General features: G+C 29.5%; 4 protein-coding genes across 6 annotated transcripts; 2 read left to right on the forward strand and 2 right to left on the reverse strand.

The window, feature by feature from the left end:
• Window positions 1-124: 124 nt before the first annotated feature.
• LOC103571236 (probable citrate synthase 2, mitochondrial) lies at window positions 125-8,183 on the forward strand. The gene is made up of 4 exons (XM_008549325.3): window positions 125-304; window positions 4,433-4,588; window positions 5,560-6,483; window positions 6,587-8,183. Exons 1-4 carry the CDS (start codon window positions 260-262, stop codon window positions 6,854-6,856), a joined length of 1,395 nt encoding a protein of 464 aa, XP_008547547.1. The 5' UTR covers window positions 125-259; the 3' UTR covers window positions 6,857-8,183.
• Window positions 8,184-8,282: 99 nt separating this feature from the next.
• On the reverse strand, window positions 8,283-12,201 carry LOC103571234 (ADP-ribosylation factor-like protein 5B). Its single transcript, XM_008549323.3, has 3 exons — window positions 11,627-12,201; window positions 9,973-10,417; window positions 8,283-9,757 (listed from the first exon to the last, which is right to left on the reverse strand). The coding sequence occupies exons 1-3, from the start codon at window positions 11,670-11,672 to the stop codon at window positions 9,709-9,711; spliced, it is 540 nt and encodes a 179-aa protein (XP_008547545.1). The 5' UTR covers window positions 11,673-12,201; the 3' UTR covers window positions 8,283-9,708.
• An 842-nt stretch (window positions 12,202-13,043) lies between these two features.
• On the forward strand, window positions 13,044-15,793 carry LOC103571233 (6-phosphogluconate dehydrogenase, decarboxylating). The gene is made up of 4 exons (XM_008549322.2): window positions 13,044-13,320; window positions 13,905-14,128; window positions 14,204-15,074; window positions 15,137-15,793. The coding sequence occupies exons 1-4, from the start codon at window positions 13,310-13,312 to the stop codon at window positions 15,477-15,479; spliced, it is 1,449 nt and encodes a 482-aa protein (XP_008547544.1). The 5' UTR covers window positions 13,044-13,309; the 3' UTR covers window positions 15,480-15,793.
• A 62-nt stretch (window positions 15,794-15,855) lies between these two features.
• On the reverse strand, window positions 15,856-24,541 carry LOC103571232 (serine/threonine-protein kinase SIK3). 3 transcript variants are annotated; one of them, XM_008549320.2, is made up of 13 exons: window positions 24,104-24,541; window positions 22,940-23,236; window positions 22,691-22,861; window positions 22,485-22,608; window positions 22,268-22,388; window positions 21,595-22,169; window positions 21,382-21,509; window positions 21,133-21,277; window positions 20,492-20,638; window positions 20,116-20,337; window positions 19,853-20,049; window positions 19,258-19,779; window positions 15,856-18,851 (listed from the first exon to the last, which is right to left on the reverse strand). In XM_008549320.2, exons 1-12 carry the CDS (start codon window positions 24,254-24,256, stop codon window positions 19,273-19,275), a joined length of 2,787 nt encoding a protein of 928 aa, XP_008547542.1. In that variant the 5' UTR covers window positions 24,257-24,541; the 3' UTR covers window positions 15,856-18,851; window positions 19,258-19,272. The 3 variants fall into 3 exon arrangements, with proteins under 3 accessions (XP_008547542.1, XP_053595445.1, XP_053595451.1); XM_053739470.1 differs by having other exon boundaries at window positions 15,856-19,779; XM_053739476.1 differs by lacking the exon at window positions 20,492-20,638 and having other exon boundaries at window positions 15,856-19,779.
• Window positions 24,542-24,865: the final 324 nt, after the last annotated feature.

Here is a 24,865-nt window from a genome sequence, read left to right on the forward strand (position 1 = left end):
AATTGAATGACTGGTTACTGTCTTACGTGAGGGCGCGCATGCGCCGAATTTATCTCGAACTCAAGCATGCGCATTTAAAAGGAAGCGTTGTCGATCTACCGTAAGTGTTGGCAGCGTTTGTGCGTTTGGTAGAGTCGAGTTGGGCGCCAGATCTTTGCGCGGTCGGTTCGGTCGATTATACAGAATAAGTCGAGCTAAGGGATAAAACCTTCGTTTACTAAAAATACCCACGTTTCTTGTATTGAGGATAATAAGGACAATGGCACTATTTCGTTTGAGCGCGGCACGATGCTTAGAACTACAAGTAAGTCATATTTTTAATTTAATTACATTATATTTAATTTATAAAATTTATCCCCCCGCACTTGGAATCTCATATCGATTACTTTCTTTTTATTAAAACTTTAGCCAGTCGAAAAAAAATCAGCTTTACTTCGTGCGTCCTTTCTCTAGTCGGTTGAACAAAAAAATTCTTACCCTGGGTCAAAAAAAAATTCTATTCGTTGTAAATCCCAACTCCCATTCCAACAAAATTAAGTTAAAAAAAAATTACAGCTGAAAATCTTTTGCGCGTTATTTCCTCGAATGTATGTTTGATTTAAAAATTAAAAAAATTAATATAAGTGACAAGTAGATTTATTAAAATTTGATTACATGACCAAATAATTATGATCAAACTTTCACAAGGTTTATGTGCTATTGCTTCTGATAAAGTTATCGAAATCGACAATCGAGCTATTAAATTTAAAAATATTATTTTAAATATTTAGATTTTAATAATTTAAAAAAAAAATAATATTTTACTCCAGTATACGTGAAGCGTCAGTTAAATCTTATGCATGCGCTCTTGTGACAAAGACCTGTCAATAATTACGTAACTATTTTATTTAAATCTATACTCACTAAAATTAATAATTATTATTTTTATTTTACTAAATTACAGACAAAAAATTCATAATCAATTATTTAAATTTAATACGTAGTAAAAGTGACGGGCGTAAATTTACTATACTGACTGTACCTGAGTAAAAAAAAACGCAAATCTCAGGTCTAAAAGGGAGGATCCAACTTTTGTGTCTCAGGTCAAGACGAAACTGTCGGGGTTGGGTTGTAACAAAGATTAAACATTTAATTTTCAAAATCTCGGATTTCCGGATATTTTATGCCGCGTAACTGGTAAATTAATAATACCCTCAGCAAAATCATACAGTCGAGTCGCGTTATAAGTTCTATTAGTGTCTCTCTCATATTAACGTGAGTCTGGTTAAAAGAAAAAGATACAAGTCGGACTTATAACGCGACTCGACTGTACATTTTTTTAAAACTCAACCTTGATATATATTTGCATTATAAAAATGTCTCCCTAATGTTAGTTATGTAATCAAAACTTTCAAGGTGATATCCCTGACCTTTAAAAAAATTTATATTAATTACGAATTTCCAAAGCGACAAATTTTCCTTATTAATTTTGATTTCTAAAAATAATTCAAATATTTAGCGAATTAATAATTAAAGCTTAGGAAAATAATAACCGATACAAGGCTTCGAATTTGTACAGACGCCCTTTGATATGAAGACATTGCTTAGCTAAACTATAAGATGTATATTTGGTAATCAGCAACTAAAATTAGCGAGGATTCGAGGTCGAAAAACTGCTCCACTCTCATGATCTACATATACCAATACTCGTACGTCATTGAAACTCATCCTGGCTGCCAATTTCATGACCTCGGTCACTAAATTCCTTGATACAGATCACGTAGGACACTTTTTTTTATCAATCAATTGTCATTATCATTTATTATTATCCGATGTCCCTGAAATTATTTCTAGTCGACCTATTGAGTAAAAGTATTTATTCTTTTATGTTCGTCTTTAGTATACAATTTAAAAAAAAACTCGGCTTTAGAATTTAAAACCAGTAAAATTACCTTTTCGTATATTCCGACATTATTATCTAACATAAGACATGTGCAAAACCTATTTTCGAACACTTGCTATAAATAATTCTTATACATTTGTTTTATAAAACAACTCAAGGCTTTTTAAATATTTTTCAAAAATATTTATTCATTTATTTTATTTTTTTCTTTTGTAGAAAACTGGTAAAATTTTAAACTGACACGATGACTCTGCAGTATATTTAAAAAAGCTCCCACTCACCTATCATCCGACAAAATATCAAAACTACTCACGATGTAGATTACCATGAACGGCGATAGTTAAATTTTTATCAGCTATTGATATGTTTATCTGTCATTCATTACTAGTTATAGAAACGTTTTAATAACAAGCTGACAAATCATTTTAAAAAGTATCAAGACCCAGTTTAAATTACCACAGATTTAAAACCTGGTAAAAATGAAATCTGGTAATAAGTTTAAAAAAATAACACGTGGCATTTATCAAGAGCCTCGATTTAAAACTATTGCTCGTAACAAAAACGTTTGACTTTTCCCATGGTTCTTCTATATCTATATATACATATACATATATGTAGATCTACATACCTAAGTTCAGATATTTGAAGCCAAGACACGTGGCTATCATAGAAATTTATAATGATAATCAAATTTTATTACAGAGAAAGTATCAAGGAAACAGTTTCTCTAAATCATTTCTACTTTCTTCTATAAATTTATCATTTATTATCTTATATATTTATTTATTTGTTATTGACTTTGTCAAGTTTAATGTTTTTTATTTTTCCTTAAAACCAGACAGACTTGTTTTATTACTTTGTTATCTCCAAGTTATCAATTTTTGTCTGTTGAATGTTAAATACGTTCCATAGAATTTGAATATTTATTTATTTTTTTTTTAGCCCAAAAATGTTTCAATTCTTTGGCAAAAAAATCAAAATAATTATGTTTTATTATTATTATTATTATTATTATTATTATTATGTATGACGTCTAACAATCGCGTGATTTTAGTGACGTAACTCAGGTAGGTCTTGAGTACAAAAGTAGTGATGAAAAAAAAATTACATAATCTGACTAATCATTATTGAGTCGACATTATTTCCGTCAAAATAATAATTACTGTTGTTATAAAAATTTTATTATTTACTGTGCTGATTATCATCAATGTATCGTCAGTATAATTTTTCATTCATTGAACGAATATTCTAGTTCTTAATACCCGAGTACACGGATGATAAATAATAAATAAAAAGTAATGGATATGATGAAATGATAAATTATTTTTACGAATAAATTACACAGCAAAATGATGAATTTTAAAAATTATAATAATAATAATAACTTTTTCTGTATCAGTATATTTACTTGATTAAGAGTATGTGATTTAGTGATGTCATACGAGGAAGCTGGTTTCGTCCAAGGTCAATTTATCATCAATTTTACCATTAATACCGGCTTTGAAAATTATATTTTATTTATTTAACAAAATTTTATTTTATAGAGTAAAAAAAAAAGAAATTAATGTAATATATCATTTTTTTTTAAATTATATAAATATGTCATTAAGATTTATTAAATAAAATTAACTTAATCAGGAAATATTGTTATATATATGTATATATATATATAATGATGTTTTACGATATTTTCATTAGGTCGGAAGTGTTTATAACTCTCAAAGTCAATTGAAAGATCACATGCGATCATTCTTCACGTGATTTTTTGTTGTCAATGAATGTTTATAACTTGGTTATTGATTTTTTTATTTTTATATATCACTTTTATAATAATAATATAAAAAATACGGTAGTCAGTTACAATAAACATTAAATTCTTATAACGTTACTTGACATTTAATTTCAAAGATCGGTTTCGTTTTACTGACACCTAATATATTAAAATCAACTTTATTAGCTGGCAATAAAATTATCATCATTTTTATCTTTATATTTATATCATTATATAATTGCAGATTTTATATTCAAACAAGATAAATGTTTACATATATATGTACATATAAATTAATTACAGTGATATTAGTGCATTTATCTAAATAATTCTAAACTTAATTGATTGATTAATAAGTTAGTCATTAATTATTAACTATAATTGTAAATATATGTATAAATAGTATATATACATATATAAATTTATATCACATGACCTTTAGATTTGTCTCAAACTGTAAATCTTTAGCTTAAGATGTTTATTTACTTGACATCTGTATCAACATGAGCGCCCTACTTACCCCAATAGGCTGTACTGAGAGGACAGAAAAAATCCCACCTCGACCCACTTGTTCTTCACCTGCAATGCTAGGTGCATTGTTGTTACACCTTCCGCCATAATTACTCGACTTTTATTTCAAATAAATTAAATTATACTCGACATATTATTCATTGTTTTTATTTAAATCGATTGATAATTTGGCTCTACTATTCTATCGCTTATCAAGAAATATATATCAATAGTAAATATTTATTTATGATTTAATCTTTTGTTTACAGAAACTAAGCTCACCAATAATTCTACGTCCTTTGTCGGACGCCGCTACGGATTTGAAGAAAGTCCTTGCGGATAAAATCCCACAGGAGCAGGAACGTATCAAGGCTTTCCGTAAGCAACATGGTAACACCAAAGTCGGTGAAGTCACCGTTGACATGGTAAGAAAATAAATTAAACGCCCACTAAACGTGACTTAAAGTTCAAACATAATTTTACTGACTCAACTACACTGAAAAAAAAATTATTAATTCCATATTTTAGTTGAAGAATAATTTTCTTGACAAGAAAACCCAAATTTATATAGAGAACAAAAAAAAAATTAGCAAATCTCGAGTTGAGCTTAGGGTCATATTCAGAAAAAGATTCTGGAGAATGATAATTATTTATTCAGATAATTAGTAAGAGGAAAGTCACGTGGTTTAATTAAAACCAGAGGAACGAAAGAATATCCTGACACTGCGTTTATCCTCCGCAGAGTTTATGAACGCATTATGATACTCGAATTATTCCTCTGGTTTAATCAGATAATAATTTTCAACGCAGAAGTATCTTTTTCTTCTAAAGTGAAGGCCAGTTTTTCAAACCTGGTATATTTTTATCTGGGTTTAAATGAATATTTCTAGTATATCTATACATTAATAATATATCAGCAATAATAATTAAAACCCGGATGGAAACTGAATTTTTAAATTTCCTCGACGAAGAAAATGATTTTTATTAGATTTAAAATTTCCAATAGCATAATTTCTTGTAAGAAGAAAATCCAATATATCAAAAAGTTATTTTTTCTCTCAGTGTATCGTATGATTTGTATAAAACATACGAGCTTCCTCTTTTTTTTGTTATTTTTATTTTTAGTTTAATCTTTTATCGGAATGTAGTTTTTATAAATATAATATCATCGTCCGATCGATAAGAATTGGTCTGAATAAAAGTTCTATATACTTTGTCACTCTATTGATAAGTTAATCTATGGCACGAGTGAGACCCGCTGACCCATTGATTTTTAACTTGCATTAAATCTTCTCTTTTACAACTCAACTCATCCTGCTCTATTATTCAATCAATTAATTTACAATCATACTTATTATTCCCAGCCCATAATAATAATAATTTAAAATATTTACAGATGTACGGAGGTATGCGTGGTATTAAAGGTCTAGTTTGGGAACCATCAGTATTAGATGCCGAAGAAGGTATCAGATTCCGTGGCAAGTCTATTCCCGAGTGTCAAAAGTTGCTGCCAAAAGCACCTGGTGGTGCTGAGCCACTTCCAGAAGGTCTGTTCTGGCTTTTGATTACCGGGGAAGTACCAACTGAAGCTCAAGTAAAAGCTATCTCTCAGGAATGGGCATCAAGGAGTTCTTTGCCTGCTCACGTCACCAAAGCCCTCAATGATTTCCCTAAATCTCTTCACCCCATGACCCAGTTCTCAGCTGCGATCACGATTCTCAACAGTGAGAGCGAGTTCGTAAAAGCTTACAGCAGCGGAGTGCACAAGTCAAAGTACTGGGAGACCACCTACGAGGACTCGATGAACCTCATTGCCAAGTTGCCTGTAGTTGCTGCGACAATTTACCGCAACGTCTACAAGAACGGTAAAGGTCTGGGATCTGTCGACAGTGGCAAAGATTGGTCGTGGAACTTCGCTAGCATGCTCGGTTACGACAACAAAGAATTCATCGAATTGATGAGACTCTACCTCACTATCCACTCTGACCACGAGGGTGGAAATGTATCTGCTCACACTACTCACTTGGTTGGTTCAGCTCTCTCTGACCCCTACCTCTCACTTGCCGCTGGAATGAACGGATTGGCTGGACCACTTCACGGTCTCGCTAACCAGGAAGTATTGGTGTGGCTTCAAAAATTAAAGTCACAAGTCGGCGACAATCCTTCTGATGAAAAGCTCAAGGAATTCATCTGGAATACACTGAAGAGTGGACAGGTTGTACCTGGATACGGACACGCTGTCCTCAGAAAGACTGACCCACGGTACACTTGCCAGAGAGAGTTCGCCATGAAACATTTGCCCAACGACCCACTGTTCAAGGTAAACTCCTTCAACATAAAGATTATCTAATTTTAAATCATATCCAGACGTTTTGTCCCTTTATTATCTCACTGATAAATAACTTTTACTTTTTTTATTGCAGCTCGTCTCCCAAGTATACAAAGTTGTCCCTCCAATTCTATTGGAAACCGGCAAAGTAAAGAACCCATGGCCCAACGTAGACGCTCACTCTGGTGTACTCTTACAATACTACGGAATGAAGGAAATGAACTACTACACCGTATTGTTTGGAGTATCCCGAGCGCTTGGTGTCCTTTCAGCTTTGGTATGGGACCGTGCTCTTGGACTACCAATTGAAAGGCCAAAGTCACTCAGCACTGATCTCCTGATGAAAGCTGCTAAGGCTGCCTAAATAAAATTATCAGTAACTATTGTCACTAGTTAAAGGTCACCACGTCTATACCAGCAACGGCAACCAGCAACAACAATAGGCATCATCAAATACAATCATCGAGGTCGTTTTAATGCCATCATCACTTTACCACACACAATAATTATTAACGATCTCGTCTATGCTCATTTATATTATCTATTATTATTATCATTATCATTATAACTTAACATCGTCTATCGTTTTGTCGAGCAATTAATCAATTTATTATCGATTTAAAAATTCTTAAGTCCGAAAATTTATATTTTTCATGGTAATTTTTATTTTTATTAATTACTGATCGTCAATCAATTGTCTCGTTATCAATTAAAAAAAAAATTGTCTTCATATTAAAACAAAACTGTTAAATTTTTTATTGAAAAAAAAATTATCGCGATACATAGAGTCAATTATTGAATAAAAAATAATAAATGATTTATTTGCGACACATTTAAATTAACTGAGTATTTTAAAATCTTAGTTTTACTTAAAAATCAAATTTTCATTTAACATCATCATCATTATTATTATTAATATTATTATTATTATTATTACTAAAAATCATGTTTATTTAAATAAATAAAATAAAAATATCGAGCACCAGTTGAATGCTAGAGTGGCGTCAACTTGTGATCAGATAAATGATTTAAAAAATAAAATAAATCATGTTTATGAAGAACAATACTGCCTAGGTCGTGACTATTTTAGAGCTACTGTTAGAATAAATAAACGAACAATAATTAGAAGTTCATAAAAAAATGATAGCTAGTAATAATTGTTTAAATAAATGAAATGATTAAGTTGAAACGGGGTTACAAAGTTGATTAAATAGGCAATCAGCACTAATGCTAATTACATTTGGTGCTAGCTAGTCTGGATGCCACTGTATTATTGATCGTTCGACAGTGTGTTCTTAAGTAATAAATAATAATACGATATGATAATAATAAATAAAAATATTATTTAACTAAAATATTAGAATGTCCGAATATTTTAAATAAAAGTACAGTAAATATCTGTGTAAAAATAATTGTTGAAAAAATGTTTTTCTAAACTTCAAAATTTGACACGAGGATTTTTTTTTAACGTTTTTTTGACTTAAATTCGTCTAAAAAAAAGTTTGTCATTGTCACGATTTGGAGTTTAGAATAGAACTTTTTCAAAAATTTTTTTTACATAGGCAATAATTTGACAATTTGACTTTTACGTAAGTCTCGAAAATTTGTATAAACTAAATGAGAATGAATGAGTGTGCGATACCTAATTTATAATAAACGATTTAAAATAAATAGAAGTCCCACAATTTCAATTAATTGTTTACTTATTTTTAAAACTCATTTTTTACATTTTAAACTTAAAGATTTATTTTATTATAATTACGTTTTTTTTTATTTTTTCACTCTCACAAAACCAAATGATTAATTATCATTATTTTATAATTATAATATTTATAATTTGCATTGGTAATTAATCGTTATAATTTATAATTGATTGATAAATTTTTTAATGGTCTGTATAAAATTCATGATTGTTTCTCAATATGAGAAAAAATTATTCAAATATTTTTATATAACTTTTTTTACTCGATATAATTTTTTTTTCACTCATACGTCAAACATCAACAACATACTTTTTATCAATTAACATTTTCGGTAGCGATATGCCTAATTATTATTATTATTATTATTATTATTATAAATAATAATAATAATAATCTAACAGAGTATTTATAATCTATTGAGATAATTATAATTTAGTTATAAATATAAAATATAAATTGATGACATTTACAATGCAAAACAAATATACGCGACAGTTTAAAAATATTAATAATTAAATGTATGTTTAATTGCATTACAATTACGAATCTCGATATTAATTTACAATTTAGCTAATTTTTATATTTTTTATAATAGAATTTTTGATTTTATTAAGCGCGGGACATTCAAAAATTTAATATTCAGCAAACGAACACTTGTCACATTGAAACCACGTATCACAGAGTAGTCTCTACATAATTACAAGTTAGTGGGCTTGTTGAATAACCTTCTGTCGAAGTCTTACAATACATAAATTACATATATTTATATACTTATATATGTTTTCGGCGCTAATATAAATCTAATTAAATTCTTACTCATCGGCAACGAGAAATTTAACTACGAAAAAAATTTTTTCTTTTATGATCGATAAGAACTAAGCGGAGGGATTTTTTAAAATTTTAAAATGTATAAAAAAAAAAGTAAATGTATGTACACTTAAGAAGTCGCAGAATTTGGCTTGATTATACAGTTACATTATTTACTATTAAATTAAATTTATTTTAAAACGTGGACGGGATTTCGATGTCCAATTATAATTTTAAACTTAAATTATCAATTTCTTCGTTTACTTAAACATTTTAATTAAATTTTTTTCACATTCATGTAAAATAAATTATTTAGTAAAATATTAATTAAATTAATTAAATAAAAAGTAAAGGGATTCGATGTCGAAATTCGAGTTTTAAACTTTAATTAATATTTAATTTAATTACTAACTCCAATTTTAAAAATTTAAAATCTTATTTATTATTAATTACTTTTTTTCCCGTCCATCTGCGCATTTTATTAATTTAATTTTCCAAGCAATTTAACTCGCAGACAATCGAACTTAAATTAAAAATGCATGTAAATTTAATCGTTTTAATTATCAGCCCTAAAAATTTGTACAACCTTTCTTTCGATATCAATTTCTAAAAAAAAATAAGGAAACAAAAAATGTAAAAAGTCAACGCATTCACATATTTTACATACAAATAACTCCTGGAGCCCAAGTTATTTTTATATTGTACGTCATGTTTTTTTCAAGCGACCGACTATCCATTCAAGGCCTTGATATAGTCTAGAATAAAACAATAAAATATTAATTAATAAATAATTATAAGCCTTTTAGGTTTCAAATTTTTAGCTATAAAATAATTCTGCTAGACGATTGGCAATGAAAAAAAAAATAATTCATCCTTTCGGCTTTAGAGTTTTTTAAAGACAAAAGGCTGTATAAAAATATAAAACCTTTTGGAATTAATAACGCGATTAAATAAATTTAAAATAAATTACCCTTCGCCTGTAAGTGCACAGCAGCTCTGTATATGCCACTGGTGTTTTTTAATTGACGTCAAGTCAAGTTGTCTGGATATCTCAGCAGCGCTCATGCTTCCCTTGAGATCTTGTTTATTGGCGTAAACAAGGACATTGGCTTTAGACAACTCCTCGTGATTCAACATCGAGTACAATTCATCCCTTATAGTAATAAGTCTTTCTCTATCTGTACTGTCAATAACCATAATAATAAACTCCGTATTACTGTAGTACGTTGACCAAGCTGCCCTCAAACTCTGCTGACCACCCAAATCCCACATTATGAAGTGGATGTTTTTCCAAACAACTTCTTCGACATTTGATCCGATTGTCGGTGAGGTATGAACTACTTCATTCATTAAAAACTGGTATAGTATAGTTGTTTTTCCAGCATTGTCTAAACCGACCATCACTATCTTGTGCTCTAAAAAATATAAATAAATATTTTATTATTTACTGGTAATAAAATAACTTACCAGTCCTCCTTTTAAATTATTTTAAGACGTACTTATTTTTTTTTATTAATAATTAAATGGATTTATTATTAAACCAGTTATTTAAATCCGATATTGTTTTAATAAAAACTCAAAGGGGAATGTCTACTTTTATTTTTATACAAATTTACTCTCATATTAAATATTTTTTATCAATAATTATAAACATGAAAATTAATATTAATTATTATAAAATTAAAAAAAAAAATCATATTTTTGTGGCATATAAAAATTTTGAAAAAATATTTTTTTAAGGAACTGAGTACTGGGGAATATACTCTTTAAAAAATGTAGTTTAAAAAAATAACATTTAAAATTTACATTATTTTTAAATTCCACTTTTTTTTATCATTATTATTATATGATAACGATAAATATTTTCTTGTATAAGAATGAGTTGATAAAGAGGTATTTCATATTTGTCTTAAGAAATAATAATAATAACAATAAATAAAACAGGTATTTAAATATTAACTCAGCGTTTTTTTTCTTTTTTCATAATAATTAATTTCAATAAATTAAATTCTTTAAAAAAATAACAGCCATTTTTTTTTCTATAAAATATAACGTATTAAAAAAAAACAAGATTTTTAAAAGTTTTTCGTATGTATTAAAAAATGTGAGAGGAGCAGACATCAGACAAATTTAAAAAAATTGGATTATAAATTCAAACTTTGTTTAAAAAAAAAAAATCGACTGGTGCTTTCACCCCAGAATAAAAAACATAAATAATAAAGAATTTAAAAATAGGTATTATAAAATACACTAGTATGTTAAAAATATATAAACTTTCACTACAAGAGAAAGCGTTTACATATCCATTGATATGCCAAACAAAAAAATATATAGATACATATAAAATATATATAACAAGGCCAAACAATTGGCCTCAATAGGATATCAGTGAGCAAGATAAATCAGCTGATTGCCCATTTAACTCTTTTGTAATAAATATCATATAAATCCTAAAAAAAAAAAAAAGAGCAATAATTAAACTATCAACTAAACCATATGCTAACAGTAAACTGAGTTTAATTAAACAATAAAAAAATTTAAACTTGCAGACTTTATCTGACAGCGAGATCACAGTCCAAGATCATGTTGCCCGCATAAAAAAAATTTATTATTTTTTTTCTCACCTTCATTGCCAAAGAGACTCCATAGCTTGGAAAATAGCAGACCCATTTTAATAAAATTTTTTTTATATCATTAATCAACTGATTATTTATAATTATAATTATTATTATTATCACGATATATTTCTAAAGCACAGAAGCGTTATTATTAATAAAAATATTATTAAATAAAAAAAATATTTGGCGTTGACTATAGGATGTCATACTATACCACCAGGGTTAGGTTTAAATTACACTGAGTATTTGTATTTATTAACTATTAATTTATTGAATATTTATATATACTACTGTACTTGCAGATGTCAAATGTTTTAACAAGTAAGCGCTCAGCGGTTAGATTCATTCTACGTGTAATAACTGACAAAGGAAATGACGGAATTTTTTTAATTATTTTAACTAAGTATTTATAACATAATACAATTGTAACGTCGCGGAGGCTTGGCCTAATCTAATCATCCTGATCACGACATGTTGCTCTTGGCATTTTACAATCTCTATACTAAATCTCCTCGGCCAATCACACATTTTCTTATGACGTCATTTCAACAATTTCCGTGCTCTATTGGCGCGTTTTCATTACTTGCGATTTGCGCGCGTTATTTGAATTTTCTTTAAAACCATTTTTTCAAATTATAATTTTTAGTTTATTTAAATAAATGAACATAATTTATTTATAATAAATTAATTTTCATTTATTTGTTAACTAAAAATATACAATTTATTTAAAGTTTAAAATTTTGGCGGTATTTTTTAAAATATGTTTATATTGTAATATGTTTTTTTTGTATTTTGAACTAAAACTCCATTTTCTAGTTCAATGTTAAAGATAATTACTTTTATTAATTAGTTAATTGATTACATTAAAACATTAAATGTCAATTAGTCCCTTGTTCACACATGATATAGTAATAAGTGTGAATGTAGCAGACATCAGACAAATTAAAAATAAAAAATTTTAATTTCTTGACTAATTTTAGAAATTTTTCCTTAAGTATTTAAAAAAAAAAAAACTGTTTTGTAAAAAAATGTCATGAGTGAGAAAAAATATTTTTAAAAGTTTTTGACATAAATTTTTGAAAATGTTTTTCTGTAAGTATTTATGTTTTCAAAAAAAAATAAAAAATTTCTTGCCTGCTACTTTCAGTCATATTTACTTTCGAGTTTTTAATTTCGTTTCATATAAAAATGTCATGAGTTGGAAGCAAAATAAAATTAATTAGAAAATTTGAATGAAATCTCCAGATACGGATTAATAAGAAACTGATACCACAGAATAGTAAGTAAGTTATGAAATAAATGTAGTTGTAATACTATATATAACATAATGTATCATCGCAATTTACGAAAGCGATAGGATAAGAATGGACAGGGATAAAAATTAAAGTGGCATGTAACACATAATTTTTTAATCATACATTAGGGTAACGTGGTAACGTAAGCGCCGTGATTGGTTTAGACATAGTCGGCTGATTTGAGCTGAGTGTAAAGGACAAGAGGTGCTCTATTATTTCCGGAATTGTACAGCGTCAATGGTCAAAACCCACTTGTTGCTCGACAAGACCACTCGACAACTTGCCTTCAATTATTTATCACAAACACTTTGTTTAAATAATTAATACTTTATACTTACCACTAATTATCACTGTGGTTAATATTACTTGTAAGCTGTGTTAAAAGTATTAAACCATGAGTGAACCGTAAGTAGTAAAATAATTTTTTATTTTTATTTTTATTTTAAATTGTGTTAAATAATTGTCGAGTCATTGGATCTGATTTTATTGTTTTAATTATTTGTTGTAATTATTTTATGTAAAGTGGCTCTCTAACCTCGTAATACTGATCAAAAATTACACTTAAAGAGCAGAGGATAAAAAAAACAATTTTTTTTAGATAAACAATTAAATTTTTATGATACTGAAGTTAGCCAATGTCTAATGATTTTGGAATTTTTTTAAAAATGATAAATTATAAAATAAAAAATATTTAAAAAAATTGCACTTGTAGTATTTTAAATGTTCTACATGTGCATATTTTTATTTTGTTTTATCTTCAAATTTACTCGTTCAAAAAAAAAAATCAAAATATTTTTAATTGTCTGCTAACTTCAGGATTTTAAATGACTTGTAGAAAAAACTTTTAAAAATCTTTAGTCATGGTATAAAAATTGTATTTACTTACAAGTAACTTGTATATAAAATTACAAAATTGTCTGACGTTTGCTACTTTCATTATTAAGATAAAAAATGATGATGACTGATAATCCTTTTGTTTTGTTATTTAGAACGGCAGATATTGCATTGATTGGACTGGCGGTGATGGGCCAGAATTTAATATTAAATATGAATGACCATGGATTTGTAGTATGTGCTTACAATCGTACAACAGATAAAGTAAAGGCTTTCCTTGAAAATGAAGCCAACGGAACTAAAGTCATTGGAGCATTTAGCCTGGAGGAAATGGTTAGCAAATTAAAGAAACCTAGACGTGTAATGTTGCTGGTAAAAGGTAACACTTGTCCTTGAAAATCTGACAGATCGTTTATTTTATTGATAAATAATTTAAAAAATTAATCTTTATTAGCCGGCTCTGCTGTTGATGCGTTCATTGATAAGCTGATACCGTTATTGTCAGCTGGAGACATCATAATTGACGGTGGAAACTCCGATTACCGGGACACTGAAAGACGGACGATTGATTTGGAAAAACGGGGGCTTTATTATGTAGGAAGTGGAGTCAGCGGTGGAGAAGAAGGTGCTAGATATGGACCATCATTGATGCCCGGTGGTAATCCGAAGGCATGGCCGCATATAAAACCTATTTTTCAGGCTATTTGTGCCAAAGCAAATGGTGAGCCCTGCTGTGACTGGGTAGGAGAGACTGGAGCTGGACATTTTGTTAAAATGGTCCACAATGGTATTGAGTACGGTGACATGCAATTGATTTGCGAGGCTTATCACATTATGAGAGACGCGTTGCTCATGAATCCTGAAGACATGGCGGGTGTGTTTGAACAGTGGAATAAAGGAAAACTGGATTCATTTTTAATTGAAATTACTCGTGATATTTTGAAGTTTAAAGATGAGAAAGGATTTTTGTTGGAGAGAATTCGTGATACTGCTGGTCAAAAAGGAACGGGTAAATTAACTGTAAATGCAGCTCTTGAGTACGGAGTACCGGTTACGCTTATTGCTGAGTCTGTTTTTGGAAGATTTATTTCAGCGTTACAAAGTGAAAGAATTGAAGCCAGCAGCGTTCTCGGTGGGCTAATGGATGTTTATAAAGGAGATAAAAAAGAATTCTTGAAGGATCTAGGTCAGGCATTGTATGCTGCTAAAATAATTTCATATGCTCAGGGATTCATGTTGATGAGAGAGGCTGCCAAAGTTAATAACTGGAACTTAAATTACGGTGGCATTGCTTTGATGTGGAGAGGCGGCTGCATCATTAGAAGGTAATTTATTTAACTTAATTATCTTACCACTATATATTAATAACTAAATAAATAAATTTCAGTGCGTTCCTGGGTAATATTAAAGAAGCATTTGATAAAAATCCAAAGCTCTCGAGTCTGCTGATGGATGACTTCTTCGCTCGAGCGATGAAAGAGTGTCACATGAGCTTGAGAAAAATAGTATCAGCAATTGTTATGATTGGGATTCCAATGCCCGCACTTTCTAATGCCATCGCATTCTATGATTCATACAGAGCTAAAAAATTGCCCGCTAATCTGCTCCAGGCTCTGAGGGACTACTTTGGAGCCCACACTTACGAATTAATTGGCCAAGAGGGAGTCTTCGTCCACACAAACTGGACCGGCCGTGGTGGCAATGTCTCCGCATCCACTTACGACGCATAAAATACATACTTAAAATTTCAATTCCAAGCACTTCAGTACAATAAAACTTTATGTTACTTCAACCAGTCAGCCATCGCTATCTGAACTTGCAGACAGACAAAAACACAATTTTTTTCACATCAAATAGCTGACGAGCTGATGCAGACCAAACTGTTTGAAATATTTAAGCCAATTACAGTAACACCAAAAATAAAGTTAACAATTGCTGTACTCTCTTATAAGATTATTGTTAAATAATAATTGATAAGTGTACTTTAATTAAATACAATCCGAATGTATTAAATATTTTTGGTAATAAACTAGTATATAGATAAGGGATAATACATTTATTAAAAAATATATCATAATTATCAATGAATAATAACATATATTTTGTTTGCTAGATTTATTATTATTTTTTTTTTCTCATATTTAATATGTATTAATTACAAGGTCTAAGAATTACTTGAATTCAAAATCACAGTCTTAGTTGAAGAAATTGACAGCAGAAAATACTATCTGTTCTCTATCCATATAATTTTTTTGTTTTTGTTATTAATATACATACATAGCTCGTCTCTGCATGTGATACCTGATAAGTGTGTCTATTTACACAACATAGAAAATAATGTATAACATGCGTGTACACACTCGTTACATACATACATATTTTTAAAAAATCAAAAACTTTATTCACTCCATTTTGTTTTTTTTTTTCTTTTTTTTTGTAGCTTTTTTTTATAATTATGTACAATTATTAATTAACTTTTATTCGATAATTATATCAATAATAATAGTAATAATAATAATTATAATTATATTAAATTGGGAGCAAACGCCCACGCACGATATGCACTTACTTGTGCGTAAATAATTATTACGCTCGTGTTAATTGTATAACAATATAATAAAATGTCAGTAACACGAGGTGTGCTATAGAATAACATCTTTAATTAATCACGACGTATTATTTATAATAATCTTTTTTTTTTTTCATTTATTTATTTATTTATAAATCTAATTAAAAGCTAATAAAAATTTCATTGGCTCATTCTCATCATATAGACATTAATTTACATATTTTTATCTTATTTTTTTAATTCTTTTACTCTGATAATAATTGCGTGTATAGAAACAATCAAAAAATACTAATCGTGATATATATTTTTACACACCGTTTATTGATTGATTTATTTTTTTGTTTTTTATTATTTATTTATTTACTTTTTTTTTGTGTCAAATTTATTTTAATTATCCTAAAATTTAGGGTAAAAGCATTTAAAATAATAATTATAATAATTTTTATTTATCATAAAAATATTTTTTGGATTAATTATTGCATAATTATTCAATAAATAGACTGAGTTATATGATTTTAAAATAAACGTTTTTCAAAAATTATTTTATTTTACAACTCGATAAAATTAATGCAGAAATTATCAACATTTCTTTTTTACATTAAAAAAAAAGTTAAGTATTAAAATTACAATTGCTGATATTTATCTGCATTAACGATTAATTGAATTAATCAATTAATAAATATACAAAAAAATTTATTTATTTAAAAAAAAAAATCAAAGGCAATCTAATGCCTTTACTTGGTAATTTGTTAAAAAATTTGTTTATTACTTATATATTTTTTTTTCTAATAGAAATTATTTTGGAATGTAATAAATTTTCTTTACATTTAAATGGTGAATAAAAAAAAAATAATAAACATGAGTCTATCTATTAAACTAAAATATATTCATAATAATTAAAAATGATAAGTATTGTAAAACTTGTCGAGTAAAAGTATTATTTCGTTTGAGTTACGACATATGTACATCTAAAATAAACTATTTACACATTGGTAATAACAATTAAATTACATAAAACACACTAATTATTATCATTAATTTAACTACACATACTTCGGTAAGATCAAAGTAATTAATTATTATAAATAGATATTACGTTGATCGAGGGAGTATCTTTTAGTCCATTGTTCAATTGAATTTTATTTTACAATTCAAATTTAATTTATGATACCAGTCAGCAGACATTCAAAAATTTTTGAATTTTTTTTAAAACGATAAATTATAAAAAAAAAAAATATTTTAAAAAATTGCACCTGTAGTTTTACTAATTTCCTACATATGCATATTTTTATTTTTTTGCAATTAATTTGTCGAAAAAAAAATCCGAAAATTGTTAATTGTCTGTTAAGGAGGTTCGACCGATACTAGTGAGTCAAAGTAGTGTCTGAATTTTTTTGTTTGCTAAATACTCCTAATAGTTATGAAAATTAATTATTTTAATTTATAATAACATAACGAATTTATAAATTAATATTTATTACTTATTCAATTAAACAAAGTAATGAAATTACTTGGTTATTTTTGACTCATATGATTTAATAAAAAGATTTGGCAATAGCGCGTTCTAACTTCTTACACATGAATATTCAAATTAAAGCGGGAAAATTTGTTTCTAATCTCGTCTCTCTTATTAATGTATTTCTATCTTTGTTTTTTCTCTCAGCTGCTTCCGCGACGTTGCCAAACCCTCAATAATATGTATCTCTGTCGATGAACGAGATTAAATAATAAAGTTTAACTTGAATTATTTAAATAATTACAACGGTAATACTATATTGTTAAAATCTTATCATATTCCAAAAATATTCAAGTTTATGCATGTGGTTTTTTATTTCTTAAACTTGGGAGGTTAATAATGAGAATAATCGAACAAGTCATGACGGGAGCTTGTCCGCCATAAGAGCCTGTGTATAAGAACTTTAAAAACGTCATTTTTAAATCTTTTTTTCTAAAAAACTATACGGTAGATCATATTAAAATTTTGAGAATACATAGATAAAGTAGTTCTTCACATGTATACTAAATTTCAAATCTTAAAGTTGGAAAATCCTTTTTACATTAGATTCGGTCGAACCTCCTTAACCAGGATCATATGTAATTTAACATTTATTTATTTTTTAACGATTCTGAAAATAGCCTATGACTTAAAATTCAAGTATTTTTAATTACAATGTCAATTGTCATCATAAAAATTTAAAAAAAAATATACCCAATAAATTTTTTAAAAATTCTGCCTGTCAATATTTATTTTGTTTATTGAAAATAAATAAAAATTTTTAATGTCTGCTATTTCAGGATCATTGTTTTTATTTTTTAATTAATTTTTTTTTACTTCGTTAGTTAATTAGTTAGTTTCCTAATTATAACTCTGTGACTTTGGTTTACATGGGAATTATTCGAATTAAAATTTAGCCGATTCAATATAAACATGGCACATCATTTGATTCACGCAATAAATGTTATATATTTGTTTAAATAATAATTATCATTATATTATTTAAGTCTTCTGTACGATCGACATTAAAAAGAAGAGCTAAAAATAATAATAATAATAATAATAATAAAAATAATAATAATTTTAATAAAATATATTATTAAAACGAAAGAAAAAAATGATAAATACGCTTAATGTTGCACATATTAATACGATAGACGCGAAACAATTTAATGTCTAACGTACTACATGTATATACATATATTTATGTATACATATATATATATGCAGCATGCATGTAATGCAATACTGTAGTTGTAAAGGTGTTTTTTAGGCACCTGGAATGTTGTAATAATAATCTAACGTATTTATAATAATTGTAATAATAATAATAATAATAATAATAATAATAATAATTATTATTATTATTATTATTATTATTATTATTATTATTGAAGTAATTGTACATAATGACAATTATATTGATGACATTTATTTTAATTACCTTAATTATCTCTTGTCAAACGGTGATACAGGAAATTAATTGCTCATAAAGTTGACTGTACTGTAGCTGATCCCCACTAATTCTCCTCATTTTTATGCCTTTTTTTTCATGCTCCTCAAATTCACAAACCCGGAGTTCGATTTGTACTCCACCGGGATATTCAAGACTCAGACCACTGCCCTTAACTTCTTCGCGCGAAAATATAAAACCCTTTGGTGGAGCACGTGCGTCGATTATTTGTTTAACTCTGCCGAGAATAGCCTCGGAGTTAAGTCGACTTGATTCATTTGACAGAGTTACTTCAACTTCAGAAGGTATAGGTGAATTTAGAGGCCGACCGATTCCTCGGGTGATACTCGGCCGCGATGGATCACAAGGCTCGGATATTATGAAACTCGGTAGCGGGTTGTAGTGCGAGAGATTGTCTTCGAGAGAGTCGAGGGATGGTGAGGGAGAGAGCGGACAGCCGACTAAGGTCACTTGTCCACCCGAAACATCTGTTACTGATATTTGAGGTGGTACCTGTTTCAAATTCGTCATTGCTAATTATTCATTTGTCACTGAGATTTTTATAATAAGTATAAGTGATACTTACTCTGGATATATCAACAGGATGTTCCTCTTGGATCATATCCAGTGCCGGACTGTTGCTCGGTGAATAACTTACTGGTGTTGTTGCTGGAGATCTGTGATGTCTTAATGGACTCAGATCCAAAGGCGCTGTTGGTGCTTGCGTTGGTGTTCCGTGAACTATACTACCTGGTACAGTCGCAGTCGTTAATCCACTGAGTCCTGTGTAAATAAAATTTAAAAAATTACCCATAAGATTCCAACGTCTTGGAAAAAGTTAAAAATTACCCTGAGTGATTGCCGCGACCCCTCGCTCATGAACGGGTGATCCGGGAATACTTGCGGGACTGTGAGAAGGTGACGCGAGTCTCTGGAGCTGCTGGTACTCCTGCTGCAAGGCCTGGATCCCTGGTCCTGGTGGACACGAACCCTCAGACGCCCTCCTGACCGGTGAGTACCTCTCGGTGGTGACATGTGCGCTTGGTTCTTTGTATGAATCTCTGCCGCCTGCTGTGAATTTTTATAAAAGTCACAAACAGCGGCTAATGACTTTCAATGTGATTGATGTGATCATACCAATCTATCCTGAGACCATAAACATTCATAACAAGCACTAGTACTCAAGAATAATAGCGACAAATAATACAAAAAGTGCTCAAATTACCAACTCCTGCAGCAGGATAGAGTGAGGTTTTCCTCAGGTGCAGGGGACGTGGAGGCAAATCCCTTAAGTGCGAAGGCAGCAATCTCGATGGTACGTATGCCCTATTCATCCTAGCTTCCACCTCCATGACCAGTTCCGGGTTTATAACTACATGCATTTGTAAACCAACCAACAGGGAAGAGGCATTGCAGTGCAGCCGGTACAATAAAACCATGCAAAATCAAATTAAAAAAAAAAAAAAAAAAAAAAAAAAAAAAAAAAAATGAGGCATGAGACAAATAATGATGATGATGACCAATGCTACGATGACAATGATGACTCCGCTGCTAATACGGGTCATGATACATGATTGTAAAAAACACTGGTCGTTATTGACAGGTGGAGTGTAATGATAATAAAAATAATAATAAATGTACACAAGTGAGTAAGTGCTAAACGAGTTGCCACTAAAAATTCCGCCAGGTATAAACTAACTGGCGTCCGATAATCCGATTAATAAATAACTTGACGGTTTTACGTAGATGTAGCTACATTTTAATTATTAACATCAGGGACGTTTATATATATATGTATATATATAAATATTTGCTAACACAATCACATTGGTGCAGATGTTTAATGACTTGTATTAAATTGTGTACCTGGCCGTTGCATTACCGCCGTCAGTCCACTTCGTCTTCGACGATCGCTCCCACCTGACGAGCTTCCAGTACTACCGCCATTGCTGTCGGGACTTCCGCTTACACTTAGCGTTTGCGAGCACTGTCCCAACGACGGACTACCGCTCTGTAAATAATAATAATTATTACTTACAATGTAGTGATAACGATGGAACTATAAACTTGTGAATAGATGATTGTTAAAAAAATATAAAATATTGCGGTTTTTACAGATTGCAAGTGCTCTCTACTGCCTGGATGACTCCATCCTCCTTCTTCGGCGTTACCACTTCCGTGTTGTTGCTGATAAAATACATGGAGATTTGCACCACCATCTGACGCTCTTCTTCCGAAAGTGCCTATTGTTATTTTTAAAAAATAATAATTGATTAAATATAATATTGGTATTGAATAGAAAATTTTTAAATAGAATAAAATAATTACTGGCTCCCATGACTGGCGGTGGTTTCAACAGATGCTGATCTTTGATTTGGAAATTTTGCGGAGGTTGATGTTGTACAAGGGGAAGATTTAAGGGCAAATTCGTTTGTGGCAGCACCTGGCCGTCGGGATTGCAGTGCATCATAGGCACGAGACCGAGAGGTGGATAACCCGGCGTGTAACTTTGATAAGGATAAGGATAAGGCGATGGTGATTGGTGTGCTGTATCACCGGGTCCGACCGTGTGTCTTCTTGTTGCGTGATACGGCACTTGTGTGCCCAAGGGCAAACAAAGTCCTGCTCTCTCTGAGTCTGTTTCCGATTCGGACTCCCCGAATTTCTCCAACTGGTGAGCGCCATCGGGCATGTAATCGCCCGGGAGATTTTGTATACTCGGTAAACTCGACATCGTTGATTCAAGACGATCTGCCAGCAAATGATAAATTGCAGACACATGATCGAAGGCATTTCCTTGGATAGACTGCAGCAACGTATCTGCGCTGAGTCCTGGCAGTCTCAACATATTTTCTATCACTACTTGATTCAGTGGAAGAGGATGCGTAGGCTCGGGACTACACCTACAAATAATTTATTTTAAATAAATATAAATACTTACGCCTACAAAATATTAACTTATTTTTATTAAATATCTATCTCATATATAATAAATAAATACCCTCCAGGTTCAGGTTCCGTGACCCCATCACCGCCCATCCAAGGATGCGCGAGAATTTGCCTTATACTTAATCGTCGCTCAGGCTCCACCACCAACATATGCCTTATCAACTTTTCACAATCTACAAAATAATAATTATTATTATTCACTATTTTTATGACATATAACTTGAGCGCTATTGTGATAAGTGAGTAAAGAAATAAAGTAAATAAATCACCTGCTGACATAAAGAATGGTATTCTAAATTTTCCAGAAATTACGACGGATCTCAACGACTTCATTGTCGGGCCGTCAAACGGCAATGCTCCACAAACCAGTACATATAAAACTACTCCTAAACTCTATCATGGACACGATTTAATGAAAAGATAAATAATTAAATGAATCAATCGATAATTTTTTATAAATAATTATTAGACATACCCAAACATCTGAACTTGGTCCATCGTAATGTTTTCCTTCAAATATTTCAGGCGCCGCATAAGGAGGGGACCCGCACCAAGTACTCAGAGGCATACCTGGTGTATACTCATTACTGAATCCAAAATCAGCAAGTTTTATGTTATTGTCTGCATCAAGTAATAGATTCTCAGCCTAGAATAAGAAAATAATGATAACAATCAATGAGTAATTGAAGAATATGATAAATAAATATAAAATAAAAGAACCAACCTTAAGGTCTCTATGAACTACACCATGTGTATGAAGATAATGAACCGCTAGGACAATTTGTTTGAAAATTCTTCTAGCTTCTGGCTCAGACATTCTGCCATTTCTCACAAGATGATCAAATATTTCACCACCTGGGGCGTACTCCGTTACCAAATATATCATCTTCTCTGTTTCCATTACCTGGTACAATCTTATAATATGAGGATGTCTCAGCCTTTTCATAATGTGAACTTCTCGAAATATTTTAGCCAGATTTTCCTCACTGAGCTTCGTCTTATCTATTATCTTAATGGCCACCTGTAACAATTCATTTTTTTTTATCAATTAAATTTATAAGTTTTTAAAAAATATGAATATGAGATTTAAAAAATTCCATACATGATTATTATTTTACAGAATTAACGTTAAAAAAGAAAAAGATATATATGTATATAAATTATTGTACTTTTTTAAAATTTTTTACAGAGATTCAAATGATTAGATAAAGAGATATTAATGAGAAGTAATTTAAATTTTTACTACAAACAACGTGATCCTGCCAATATTTACCCACTTGACAAAACTAATTTATAAATAAATATTTTATTAACAAACTAGGATAAGTAAATAATAAAAAAATATGCTGACAAATAATATAAAAGTATATTATTTTATTATTATTATCATTATTACTTCTAATTACCCACTAATATTAATAATCATGTGACGTAGACAAACAGTCGCGTAAAAATCTCCGAGTACTTCCGGTAACATTTACGGAGATTTCCATCATCATAATAATATAAATAAATAACGACTATATTAATAACAGACTTAAATAATAACAAATAATAAATACAATAATTAAATAATAAGCGTTAATTAGCGGTTGTAAAATAAAATATAAAAAAAGTAAATAGTAAAAAAAAAAATCCTATGATAAAAATTTATTTGGAGCAGGAATAAAAATAAGCGGATTATTGTGACAGTCGATTGTCAAAAATTTTTTGAACAATCAGGTGATTGATAAATAAATTAAAAAAATGATAATAATAAAATGTGACAGTTGAATAAAGAGTGAAAGGTTGATGGATTTTTATAACAGACAAACTCTCGTGATAGTACTCTAGATGTGAGTGAATTATGGACGATGATCCCGCGAGAAAAAATAAGGTCGTGTCTTACCTTGGATTTAGTAACGACATGTGTTGCCATTTTGACAACTGCGAAATTACCCTTGCCAATGGTTTTCTCCAATTCATAATAACCAACGCGTATGAGTTTATTAACGAAAAATTGCTGCGAAACCTCATTGTGCGACGTCGTCGCGGATGCCATTTTTTGATCACTTAACTCCTCTCCACTACCTCGACCCGTTGTCAATCACTTACTGACTAGTACTTTATTATTGCCACTAGAGGCGCTCTTTTACTCAGCAGTTACCGCCACCTGACGGACAATTCAATTTTCAGTGAATACCATTTTTTAAATTTACGCGCGCTTTTTAAATATGATACTGAAATTAACTGACGTTTAATACTTTCAAAAAATTGCACCTAGTTTTTATAATTTTCTACTTTAAATATTCGAAAATCATAAATTGTCTGCTAACTTCAGGATCATTTTCAAATTTTAGAATCCGCGGTAATTTAAAAATAATTATAGAGAAGTAGAGATTTTATTCATTTTAAATTATTAATCAGACAACAATTGATGTTTACTTTTTATTATTGAAAAAAATTGCACATATACAATTTAAATTTGTTTATGTACTCATTAACCGGCTACGATTGTTACTTAAAAATTGTTACAAACAGGTACAAAAACTACTCTACATTATTTATTTTATTATAATTAATGCCTTATTTAACTTAACTTTAATAAACATTTAATTGTAATTGTTTATTTATGTGATTAATTGATGTAATTGAAAAGAATAATCAACTG

This window comes from Microplitis demolitor, chromosome 1 (genome assembly GCF_026212275.2).
Source record: "Microplitis demolitor isolate Queensland-Clemson2020A chromosome 1, iyMicDemo2.1a, whole genome shotgun sequence".
NCBI classification, from domain to species: Eukaryota; Metazoa; Arthropoda; class Insecta; order Hymenoptera; family Braconidae; genus Microplitis; species Microplitis demolitor.